This window comes from Macaca nemestrina, chromosome 14 (genome assembly GCF_043159975.1).
Source record: "Macaca nemestrina isolate mMacNem1 chromosome 14, mMacNem.hap1, whole genome shotgun sequence".
Lineage (NCBI taxonomy): Eukaryota > Metazoa > Chordata > Mammalia > Primates > Cercopithecidae > Macaca > Macaca nemestrina.
In genome coordinates, this window is record NC_092138.1 from 35,060,176 (window position 1) to 35,073,438 (window position 13,263).

At 40.8% G+C, this 13,263-nt stretch overlaps 1 protein-coding gene and 1 long non-coding RNA gene across 5 annotated transcripts in view; both read right to left on the minus strand.

Annotated features, from left to right (window-relative positions):
* LOC105491856 (plasminogen receptor with a C-terminal lysine) overlaps nt 1-3,542 on the minus strand; it is a 75,390-nt gene extending 71,848 nt beyond the window's left edge. Inside the window, exons 1-3 of one of the 3 annotated variants that reach the window (XM_011758578.2) lie at nt 3,448-3,542; nt 1,810-1,934; nt 1-87 (exon numbers count right to left, since the gene is read on the minus strand). In XM_011758578.2, the coding sequence (XP_011756880.2) occupies nt 1-81 (81 nt within the window). In that variant the 5' untranslated portion in view covers nt 82-87; nt 1,810-1,934; nt 3,448-3,542. Of the gene's footprint in view, nt 88-1,809; nt 1,935-2,866; nt 2,886-3,022; nt 3,162-3,447 lie in introns of those variants that run through there. The other 2 variants (XM_011758577.2, XM_011758580.2) reach the window with 2 other exon arrangements.
* Nucleotides 3,543-7,626: 4,084 nt separating this feature from the next.
* The window catches only part of LOC105491853 (uncharacterized), a 177,329-nt gene continuing 171,692 nt past the window's right edge, over nt 7,627-13,263 (minus strand). For both annotated transcript variants that reach the window (XR_011612979.1, XR_011612983.1), the window contains one exon: nt 7,627-12,919. This is a non-coding gene — a long non-coding RNA (uncharacterized lncRNA). The remainder of the gene's footprint in view (nt 12,920-13,263) is intronic.

The window sequence follows — 13,263 nt, forward strand, 5'->3', positions numbered from 1 at the left end:
CTGAAGTCGAGCACTCATAAGCATGAACTCCTTTTGATTTTTCATGCTTTCATTCATAGATTTTGAAAATATAAACCCCATTTTGACCTAAAATGTAAAAAAAGCAAGGAGACTTATAATAATATACTACATGCATTCTTGTATGCTCCACTTTGAGTTACATTGGGCTTATGACAAAGTAAAAAAAAAAAGTAAACTTTCTGACCTAGGAACACAGTGTGGATTCTAGTCCTTGCTCCTAACTAGCTGTCTCACCTCAGGCATACTTAACAATTCTGGCCATCATTTTACTCACCTAACACCAACTGATTGAACTAGATAATTTCCAAAATCTTATCCCTACACTATAAGTATATGGCTGTTTCCTGATTTTTCTTCCCACCATAAATCTTGAAGACCTGAATTCTTGAAGAACAAAACAACTCTCTTTTTTTGTGAGGGGCAGGGTGGATACCATCCATCTTCTTACCTCTGTACAATTAGGCAACAGAACCTTTGCATCTGAGGAGGGGTGATTAAGAAGATGCCTTGTGCATCTTGAGAACATATTTCTTTGTGCTCTTGCATTTGCATTTTAAGAAGATTGAGCTGTCTCAAGGTCAGATCAGTTATTCTTCCTGTCATCCCACCACAATCCCTGTCCCTCTCCTACATGCCCCTTATTTCCATCCACCCACTGCTGACTGTCTTAGCCATCCTCCTCCAGCTTCACTCTCATTCTCTCCAAGATACTATGTACTAAAGTTCTCAAAAATGGAAAAACATACAGACACTTAAATGTCCTGGGAAATGTACGTTTTAGATGAATGCACAGTAGTGTCTATCTTACATAAGTTTTTAAGTGGGCTGTCAACTCTACACGGGACAGAACTCCAATTCTTGTTCTTAATCCAACTGGGTGGTGGGTACAGAAGACCTTGAGTTAGTTGGTTGCGTTTCAGAATACTGCAAAACTCAGGGGAAAGTTACAACTGCTCTACCCTTCTCAACAATGTTGCTGATACCTTTTCTCTTTAACAGGCTGTTGAGTAGGGTTGTGAACCTCAGGTGAGAATGGCCAGTCTTAATTCATTATAGCCAGGATTCACAAGTATTCTGTGGGAAGCCCTGCTAATGGGGTTCCAGGTGAGTGGGAACTGCAAGCAAGACTTCAGTGACTTCCTTGTATTCTGGCCAAGGATGCACCCTGGAGTTTCAGGGCTGTGTGCCAGAGTCAGCTTCAAAGCTGAGCACAGGATACCAAACCACTTACCAGGATGACGAGGCACAATGCTGAACAGGCCTGAGGTGGTGAGATTTCCCTCCCCCTCTGCCACTGTGCCACTCCAGCACCCTGTGACCAGAGTTAGAGGCCACTCACTGACAGCAGGGCGATTTGGCAGTTCTTTCCTTTCTCCAAACGCTAACAGTCCCATGTGACTCATCTCTAACAGCAGACCAGAACCTGCCTGAGGTTAGGAGCGAGATATTATCCATCTTGACAGTCTCCATCGTGTCTGCTTCCCCTAAATGTTTGCACAAAGCATGAGAGATAAAAGAAAAACTGTGGCTCAGGCCACTTGCCATTACTTATTTTTCTTCTGAACATAGGAGTGGATGACTAAATTTTTACACCTGCTGCAAACATTTATTTAAAAAAACAGCTGTACTCTAGTACTATTCCTCCACATACCCTGTATATCACAGAACTGTGTCCTTTAAAGTGCTCCTGTTTGTAAGGGGTTAGGATCTCCCCTGAAAAGAGAGAGAGTCCTCATGTCAATCATCTGGGAAAGAAACACTGTCTAGGAAGTTAGTATTTAGACTTACCACTTTCTGGGCCTTGCTCTCTTGGGTCTGGACTTGTAGTCTGAATGTGTTACAGGACGCTCCCAGGTAGAAGGGTTAAAGGTGGAAGCCAAGCAGGAAGAAGAGCTTCCTTATGGGAACCACACCTGAGAATAAATGCACCACACCTTGTAAATTTCACCCTGGAGTTCAGAATTTTCAACATCCTCTCCTTTCCCAACTTCCCCATTCCTGACAAAGTCATTTCCCAAAGTCTGGGAATATTCCCTAGGGTGTCCAGAACACTTTCAGCTATCTCCTTTTGCTCACAAAATATATATCAGAAAATAAGCAAAAGTTGACCTTGCAATACAGATAACTTTGATTTCACTCACTTGTATAAGGCAAGTCTTTTAAAAACTAACACTTTTTACCATGGGTAAAAAATGTCTTGCTACTTATACAATTTTAAATATCACTGTGTCTCAGAGAGATGTTTTGCAGAGAATGCCGATTTCAATCCCTCTGCCTTCATTTTCCCTCTGATTCCTACTCACATCTTGGAAGGGGTCTTTAATGCTTCAGCCCTGCCTCTCAGGTGAACTATAGATTACTATGAGAAGGTGTATTTTGGGGGAGAAGTGGGGGCTGCAAGTTCCAGACAGCCTTTCTTCCAGTCACCCGTGAGTACCTGGATTTGATTTTACTTGGGAGGACAAAAAGGATTAACTGCATGAATTCTGTCATCGGGATTACTGCGCTGACTTATTTCCTGATCAGATGACACGTTGCCTGAATGTGTGACTGATCGTCTCACCACAATCATTTTCAATAAATATTTGCATTCCATTCAAACTAAGCCACATCCCCCTGCAAATTCCAGCCCAGAGCCCACAGCTTCCGGAGGTTTTCTGTAATTAACACCGCCCTCGCTCCCTGAGGCCAATTACTGTAATTTAGGTATTCCCCGCAATGGTGTGCTGATTTCTGTTGACACCACTCTGCCTGTTTTTCTCAACTCTATTTTAAAGCTACGGAGAGATCCGGAGTCCACGCCAGGCGACAAGAACGCGCCCTAATGGAACGAGGTTGGCAATACCTATCAGCACCAGGGGCAGTGCGAGAGCCAAGGGCAGGCGCTCACGAGGAAAGGGCGCCCAGCGCGGCCTGGCAAGCTCGGAGCCCAGGAGATCGCGCTGACTGACATGGCCGGACTGACCCTTCTCCCCACCCGCCTGCGGCGGTGTTCACTCACTGGGCGGCGCTGGTTCCGGGACCAGGCGACCGGTGCAGAGGCCTCCAGGCCCGGGCTCCTTTAGCCCGCGGCAGGGAGCGGGCCTCGCTCCGCCCAGCGTCGGGATTGGCGCCGAGCCACAGTAGATGACGCGCCTCAGCCAAATTCGCGCAGCCCTCGGCTTCTTTAAAGGGCCAGCACGTCCGCCAGAAGCAGGGTGTGTCCTTCCGGGCCAGGCTCAGTGTTACCGGAGGTGGGAGGGGAAGGTCAAAAGAGGCAAATTCAAAACCGCGGCGACTCAGCTGCCAGATTTTTGAGATAAGGCAGAGGAAGCGGAGTGGAATTCTCAATTAAAGGCCTCTGTCCCCTCATCTGTTAAACTGCCACTCTTAAAGAGGCATAAAGATTAGACAGAAACGAAAAAGAACAGAATTGACCGAAATTACCCATTCTCTTTTGAACAGAGCCGTCTTTCTCCCCTGCTGCTCTGAGAGATGTCAATCTTGTCTCAGCCTCACCAGCAATTTCCATCTTGAATAAGCCAAGTCTCCCAGCCTGAGAGAATACTTGAATCATTGGCACTCTGTTCTTTGCTACCAAATGGCTTGGAAAAATAGCATGAATGTCACCAGTCTCTGGCCTTCAGGAAAGTCCCCGCTGACCACCACAGCGGTGGGAAGGCGTCTAACTTCCTCCAGGCTCAGCGTGTGAGTGAACACCGCCCTGACCTCCTGGGCGCGTCTTGCTGCTCTCAACAGCAGCCCTCAGGATTCTGGAGCCTGGGTCCCACGTTCCGGATACCATTTGTTGAATGGCTGGATGGGGAAATTACAACAGCACCCTCATTTCCAGTCGTGGGAATGGGCGGGTTACCAGGAGGTTTGACACTCTTTAAGGGAGATTAACAACTGATGCAAGAAGTAGGGAATCGTGTTTGAGTGCACAGACTAACATAAACACACTTACCTTCAATTTCTAGCTCTGCCACTGTCACTCTGTGACTTTATTACCTCTGCAATAGGACTAAAGCCATCTAATTTATTGGATTGTGAGGACTAAAGATAATATATGTAGGCACTTAGCACAGTGTCTGGCACATAGTTCGCCTTCAATAAACAGTAGTAACCAGTAACAGCGGGGAGCTGTTACTAACTCTAGGGCTGAGGGGAAGGGGGAAGGAAGCAGTTACTGAAATCAGGCGAGAGTGGTAGCTGTGGCTGTAGGAGAGAGTAACCAACTGGAACTGTGTTGTTCAGTAAGGGAAAGCCAGCAATGCCAACTTTTCACCAAGTAAGGTGAGATTCTATAGTTGTAGCCAATGCTGACACGTCACCCAAAGCAGGGACAGAGCGGAGAAGACCCACCTCTCTGTTCTCACACCTCTGATATCCAGCTGGGGTCTTCCATTGGCTGATCCACCAGAAAGCCAGAAGACAATGGAGCTAGGTCTGTGTAGTCTGTAGAGGTCAGCCTCCTAGGCACAATGCCTGGAGGGATAAATAGAAAATATCCAGCACACCATTTCTACAACCTTGGGTTTATTGTGTTTGGAAGCCTAGATCCAAAGAAAGGAATGGTTCCACTAGAAGACCCAGTCACTGAATTGAATTGAATTTCAATTCACTGATTGGAAAGCTGAAACTGCCCTCTGGTCATTTTGATTCCTCACAGCAATAGAATGGTATGATTGATCCCAATTACCAAAAGGAAATTGGGTTACATCTATATATTGAGGGCAAGAAGAACTATGCGTGACACCTGGAGATTCACTGGGCATTTCTTAATACTGCCATGTGCCATAATAATGATTATCAGATAACTGAAGTAATGCAGAAATTTCAGATCATGCAGAAATTAAATTGTTGAAGCATACCAGATAAAAAATCCTGATCTACCTAGGTGTTGGCATAGGGCAGGGGAAATGTAAGTAAATGCGTAGGAAGCTATGATTATTAATTTTAGCCTTGCAACAAGTTCTAGAGGCAGGAATTATAGTAGCTTTCCATCTAAAATGTTAATTACTTCTTCCCTGACCCTCTTTTCCTATTACCCTGCATAAAGAGTACAATTTAGTTTCTAGATGAGAATGTACGTGAACTGACATCCCCTCAAGGCTGATGGGGCTTGTTAAAGAAAATCAAAGCTGGACCATAGTTGTAGCAGTAAAAATAGATTTTTATTCAGCAACTTTTGAAATAGGGGGAAAGAGGCCTTGGTAAAGAACTGGGCTCAATTCTGAATACAGTAAGGATAAGTGGGGATTTATAGCCGAGAAGCAGGTTGTGTGGATGGCAGTGCGGTCTGTGGATGGAAAATTACTAAGAAGAGACATCAAGGGTAGGGGAAATCCTTGCTAAACTAACCTAACAGGATTCTTGCTGAAGGCAGGCCAGGGTATCAGACATCACCTGGGGGCTGGTGGGGGTAAGGAATTTGATCAGATATAGAGGGTGGTCAAATATTCAGGGTGGGAAGATCCTCTCTAAACTGACTTAGCAGGATTCTATCTCTAAGGAGATAGCTTAGAGGAGCCTGACGAAAGTTTGGTCGAGGAGAAATCTTGTCACACTCTGTTATTCTCATATGTAAGGGATGAGCTTCTCTTCGTCTGAGCAAAGGAAAATTATAAATTCTGGGTGACAAAACAAAGACTGTCTAGGTTTTCTGTTTGCCTTCCATCATATTCATTCTCCTTGCTTCCCTGCCCTGTTCTATACCCGAAAGCTGACCTCTTTGGACGGCACCACCTGGGCTCTCCTCAGCTGGTTTCCATTTGGGTTTGGATAGCGGGAGGCATTCAGGGAGATGGGAGGCAGGAGGAAAAAGACATCAGGGTGTATTTTCTCTGTTCTTTCTCTAGGGCTAAGTATCTGGTGGTGGTTGTGTTTCTTCACAACTGCAGCTCTTGGCAAGTGGTCCCTTCTCCATGGCTCCAGCTCCATGGGCTCTGGAAACACTTTTCTCCCTTACTATGTAGCTTAGAGAGAGCGCAGTCTTCCTGCTGTTGCTAGACTCTGGATGCCTCAACTGGATGGTTCTCTTAACTTAGCCATACTCCTTTAAGTAGTGTCTTCACTAATATCTCTTTAATCAAACCAACTGAGTAAAATTCTGATTCCTGATGGATACACCTTAAACTGAACACACACATTATAAACATTCTTGTATGTATGATGTTGTTCATAATTTTAAAACATAAATGAAAAAAGTGACCATAGAAAAATATGCCCAGGAAATTGAAAAAAAAGTCTTGGTATAGATATTGGACACATTTTATAAAATGTGGAGTAAGAGGGTTAAAGGAAATTTATTTCAGAATCAAATGGCATATAACTTTAACTGGTATGTGAATTATTTTCAGTTGTATGAATTTGTGAATATGTATGTGTATATTTTTACACATATATATAAATATGTTTTATATCATCTGGCCTTATAGAATAAGGATTTTTGTGTTGCTATGTTGCTTTCGTATTTACCATTTTTAACAGCTAAAGGATTTTCAATAAGTGTGTATACAACACCTTCCATTGCTGGATATTTCTCAGTATATTTATGTATGTACACATATATGTGTATACATATGTATACATGTGTGTATATGTATATTTACATGTGTGTATACATACACATGTATGTGTGTATACATATGTGTGTATACATATATACATATGTATGTGTATGTATACATACATGTGTGTATGCGTATATATGCATACATGTGTATATGTATATATGTATATGTGTGTATATATATACATATATACGTATATATATACATATATACATATATATACATGTATATATATACATATATATACATATATACATATATACATGTATATATATACATATATACATATATATGTATATACATATATATGTATATACATATACATATATACACACATATATGTATGTATACATTGAGTTAAGTAGTATAAATATTTTAGAGAAAATTGATATAAAATCCTCAACTCATTTGATGCTCCCTATCCCAGGACAGTAAAATTGCTCACTATTTCCTTGGACCTCCATAAAGAAGCAGTTTTTCCAAAAATAAAGTGTTTGGAACTTTCAGATGTGCCTAGCGATATCTCCTTTTAACAGAGATGCTTTCACAAGGATTTGAATTTCCCCATTGATCTGGGAACCAGGTTTAGCCAAGAACTTCAGTCTGTGAAGGGCTGCAAATAGTTGCACAGTGTGGGGCTGAGGCTAGAACCTCCTTAATATTAAACCATTCTGGGATGGTGCTTCCCAAATTCTGGATTTTAACCTTCAATCCTGGGGCACCTCTGCAACTTAGGTATGACCTGGACACAAGCTTTGTATAAGTCTTCTTTGGACTTCATCCATTCCTCAACAGTGACACCACGTGGCAGTATAATATAATGACATCAGTGGACTCAGATCCTGTTCTCTCCCTACCTAGAGATTTTTAAAATTGAGATATATAATTCACAACCATAAAATGTACCAACTTAAAATGTACAATTTAATGGTTTTTAATATATTCAAAAAGGTGTACAACCATCACCACTATCTAATTCCATAACATTTTCTTCTCCCTAGAAAGAAACCTTGTAACCATTAGCAGCCACTCCCCATTCTCCCCATTCCCCCAGTGTCTGCGGACCCCTAACCTAATTTCTGTTTTTATAGATTTGCCTATTCTGGACATTTTATATAAATGGAAGCCTACAATGTATGGCCTTTTGTGTCTGGCTCCTTTTACTTAGCACGATCAAGTTTCATCCAAGTTGTAGCATGTACCAGAACTTGATTTCTTTTTATGTCTGATTAATATTCCAACATATGGATATACCACATTTAGTTTATCCATTCAAAATTGTGGGGCATTTGGATTGTTCCCACTTTTTTGCTATTATAAATAATGCTGCTAAGTTTTTGTATGAACGTATGTTTTCAATTCTTTTAGGTATATATGTAGAAGTGGAATTGGTGGGTCATATGGTAACTCTGCATTTAACTTTTTGGGGTTGAACAAATACACCGTGCCAGCAGTGAATAAGGATGCTAATTTCACTACACCCTTGCACAATAGTTAAGAGCATAAACACTGGAGCCAGATGTCTGGGTTTGAATCCCAGCTGTGCTATCTCCTAGCTGTGTCCTTTAGACAAGTTACTAAAGCTATGCGCCTCAGTGTCCACATCTCTAAAATAGAGGCAATAATAGTACCTTCCTTATAGGATTGTTGTAAGATTTAAATGAGCTAATATATGTAATCACAAAAATAGGGTCTGACATTTTTTAAATGGTATATGTTTCACTATTGCTGCTATTTTAATCTTTATTATAATTTTTTTTTGTGTTTTGTTAATTTGATAGTTTTAAAAGGTAATGATACAGTTTATTGATGTTTGTTATGAAAAGGAGTAATTGGAGAAGATACAAATGTAAGGGGTAATAAAGTCAAGGAAGCTTTTTTGAGCTGAAAATGATTATATTTCAGAGTGTAACCCGAATAAAACTGAGGCTTCACATGGCTCAGTCCAAGCATGTAATAGCATTCTAAGAAAACATAAACTGAATGAAAACATAAACTTTGAAGCATGAAGAATAATGAGGGTCTTCACCTTACGCTTTCTTAAGGAGTCCCCGCAAATGTTTCACACAGCATATTGAACAAGAAACTCCTAAAATGTTCTCTAGATATTTCTCTCTTTCCTATTTTTTTCCACTCATAGTAGCCCCTTACATCTATCCTCCTTCTCAACTGTCTCAGCTTCTCACTGAGGTCACTACAGCACTATAATAAGCCCCTGTTAACTTCCTTCTCTTGAAACCCATGCAGCTCACATGACCCTATTCTCAGTCTGTGAATCTCAGCCTCCTGCAATACTGTGAAATTCAACTTGGTCTCCTACTCTGAATGTGTATAAAAATAACAGAGAACAGTTCCTGAACTCTGTTATTGTGTTGATCCATAACTCTGTTATGAGTAAAATGATCTACCTTATTATATGTGGTATTATAATATATATTTAGTTTCTGTCCCCATTTTCCAGCACACAGCTCCTGAAAGCCTTGCAACTTCCTGAGTGATAGGTGTGCTGGGTATCTTTTGTTCTAGGGGATCTTCGACTCCAGTTCTTGATACAGAGCTCCTGATCCCTTGGAATTTCCTTAGTGATAGGAGCATCTTTTGTTCTCCTGAAGTAACTCTTGGTGGGCTTCTGGATGGGAGCTGGTCACAAGAATGACCAAGCCATGATTAGAAGCTTGGAACTTTCAGCCCCTACCCCATCCTGTGAAAAGGGAAGAGGGGCCGAAGATTGAGTTAACAATTGCTGATGTGTACATGATGAAGTCCCCATAAAAATCCCTAAACGCGGGGGTTTGGAGAGCTTCTGGAGGTGCTAAATATGGAGGTGCTTGGAGGGTGGCCTATCCAAAGAGGCCATGGAAGCTCTGCACCCCATCCTCCATACTTTGTTCTATGTGCCTCTTCATCTGGCTATTCATCTGTATCCCTTGTAATATCTTTTATATTAATTGATATAATAAACTGGTAAATGTAAGTTAACTGTTTCCCTATGTTCTGTGAGCTGCTCTAGGAAATTAATCAGACCCAAGGAGGGGGTCATGGGGACCCACAATTTAAAGCCAGTCAGTCAAAAGTTCCAGAGGCCTAGACTTTCTATTGGCATCTGAAGTTGGGGCAGCCTCGTGGGACTGAGCCCTTAACCTGTGAGATTTAACTTTAACTTCCTATAGATCATCTCAGAATTGAACTGAATTATAGGACACTCAGCTGGTGTCCACTGGAGAACTGCTTGTTGTGTAGGGAAAAACCCTACACATTTTGGTAACTAGAAATGTTCTGTGCTGAGTTGAGTGTAAGAGTAGGAAAAACAGTTTGTTTTTTCCTGTCCCATTATATATTCCCCCTTCTTTGCAGTTCTTCACAAGAGAGACATAGTATCTCTTTGTGTCACTCAGGGACACACACACAAAAAAACCTGGACGTCAGTCTTCTTTCTTTTCTCCTCCTTCTATGGTTAGCATCCCTAGATGTGCTGGATAGCTTGGCCTAGTGGTGTTGATCAAAGTTCTTCCAAACAAACCTGATAACAGGTAACACATGTGTCAATGTTAGAATGTATTCTTTCCCATGTCAAGTCTCCATCTTCCTCTTGCCATCCAATAACATATGAAAAAGGAAGAGTGAACTGTGTTAAAATGTTTGTAGTCACAGAAGGCATTAATTACCCTTTTAACAAAAACCAAGTACATGAAGGTTATTGCTATTGCCATAGCTATTGGAGTGTGGGAAATACAGGGTGAAGGATACCCAGTGATTTTGCTTGAGACCAACTTTTCTACACTGGAAGTAAAATAAGTCCACCTTTTCCAATCCAAACTTAAGTTAGCACTTACTGGGTTTGGAGAGACTGCTCATCTCTAGCCCCTGGAACCCTGCCTTGGGAGAGTTGGACTTCATGGAGTAGAAGTATGTCTACATTGTTTCTGACTCCCCAGGAATGTCATTATTCGGTCTTACTCTGAAAATGCTGCCACATCCCTCTTTTGCTTTGTCAGCTCTGATTAGCACGCAATCAGCAAGAATTTCTGGGTTGGCAGCCTTTACTTGGAGTTGTGAAATGTCTATAACTCTAGTCTGTAATTCACACATTTCTGTTTGGCTTGTTCATACACAGGCATGAATTAAACCTATGCTTTTCCATTTCTCTCCACCCTGTCATATTCTGTAAGGAGGTAAAACAGTTCATCTCCAAACAGAGTTCACACACTCACCTAAGTGCTGATGCCTCACCTGATGGCATTTCTCAACCTCTGAGGCTTTCCTTCTTTGTACTTGGTCAAAAGAATGCTTTAACCATAACCCACAGCCCTTCTTGTGAATTTCTCCAAAATAACTGGAGCCTGGTTAATAGCAAACCTCAGGAGCATGACTTTGAAACACTGTCAACATACTGCCACCAATTTCTCCATTTCCAGAAAAGACTGTAATTTTTTCTTTAGAAATCATGACTTTCTTGATTGGTTTAGACTGGTTTCCAGTAGTTCATTTACCAGGAAAGTTTCTGTTTGGTTTTTAGACTTCCTTAATTTAGAGAATGCACATAATATTGAAACTGGCTATAGTATCCTACTTTGGAAAAGCATATTAAATACATACAAGTATATATGTCATGTATATAAATATATACAAATATATATGTAATGTATATAAATATATACAAATATGTGTGTGTATCTTCTTTGATTTCCTTTTATCCATTACTACTACTATCCCTCAATAAGTCCTATTAGTTCTACTTCCAAATTTTATTTTGAACATGGTCTACAGAAACAGCTCCTAAAGATTTTCCAGTCTCCATGAATGTAAGGCCCCTCTACATTCCATCCTTCATACTACAGCTAGAGTGGTATTTTTCGAACATTCATCAGGCAACTACCCTGCTCTAAATCATCCGGTGGTTTTTCATTGCAAGTAGAATCCAACCTCTCCCCTTAGTCCTCAAGGCTTTTCATGATATGATTTGACCCACCATCCCTCTTCCTCACTGTCTACCCACAATTTTCTTCTTTTCGTCCTTAGAACTTGCCAAGCTTGTTCCACCTTTATAGTCTTTGTACCTGTCTCTTCCCCCGGCCAAATATGCTCTTTTGGCAGATCTTTCCATGGTTATCTTCATGGTTCATTTCTCAGATATCACCTCTTATACGTTTCCTGACCACTGTAACTACAGGAACCTCACACCTGTGTACTTTACCATATCGCTCTGACTTGTTTTCTTTTTTCTCTTATAGGACTTTTCAGTATCTGCAATTTTTATTGATTAGTTTCTGTTTGGAACATATCTCTCTCAGAACAGAAAGATCTTGCTGTGCTTTCAAGGAAATGGTGGGGAAAGAAAAAAAACTACTTCTCATTCTTTTATGATGAGCCTACAAAAATAAATGGGTTAATTGGGTTCTTGATCCAGTTCACCTTAAGTAACCAAAGGAAATGATTCACAAGGTGACTATTTCCTTTGTGTGACACTCACTTATGTTATTAGTTCTAGGACATTAAATCAAGAAATATTTTCCAGGATCCCCTGAAAGAGTATCTCTCAATTGTAAACTTTACCTTTTATTGGCATTCTGTTGATTTAATGAGATTCTCTGGAATTAAAATATTTACCACAGAGTGTTCCCCAACTCACACAGCATTTATCCAGGCCATAACTACTTATGTCTGGGTTTATGAACTCATTATGGGTAGCGGAAATTGTTGGAGGCCTCATCTTTGTTTTAAAGTACCTGTGGCACAGGATCCGCCCATTGAAGGCAAGAGCTCTTCACCTGCCCAGCTCTTCCCCAGCTCAGGATAGGAAGGAGAGAGACACAGTGTAAGTGAGAGAAGCATCTGATTGTGGGTGTCAGATGAGGACAGCTGCTACTCTCTGGTCTCCCATACATGTTAATTACCCCTGTCATTTAAACCATTGTTTTGTGTAACAAGAACAAAGTATTCTATTCCACAAAGTCTGTTTGACATGACACACTTATAGCATGTGAGTCTATGACAAGGGTAGGGGCAACAAACGTGAGGGGCTAGATGAGAACAGAGGAAGAGAAATGAGCATTGCATAGGGCAGTGGTTTACAACCCTACACGATCAAAAATAGAACCTGGAGACAAATCTGGATATTGTCTTTATACATAATAAAATACACTTTAAAATATTCAATGCAAACAAAGCAGTTTGTCCGTGTCTTTTGTTTTGAGTCTCTTTAGTATATGCTGCTTTTGAAGATCAAGAACATTTACTGAAAATTGCTCCTTCACCAGGAATTTGCTTACATCTCTTCAGGTCCACTTGTAAGACCTTGAAATCAGTCCTCCTGAGATCAGTACGAATGAGGATCATCTCTCCTGCTTTAGAAGCAAAAGTGGCAAGTGTTGATCATTTAGGTCGACCCTGAACACTGCTTTCATAAAACAAACAAAAACAAAACACGCATCCCCAGTTCAAAAAATTATTCATAGATCATCCAGTCCATCTAGAAGGATATGATTTAATCCTGGCTACTTAGTAAATTATTTGCCCAAGTTAACTCAGCTAGTTAGTGGTAGATGGCTCTAAAGCCAGTTTTCTTTTTTTGTTTTGTTGTTATTATTATTATTATTATTATTATTTGCAGACCTCAAGAGTCATGATGAACTAGTAGAACATGAAGTTTATGCCCTGGGTTTATTTAGAAAAATAAAACATTAAATGA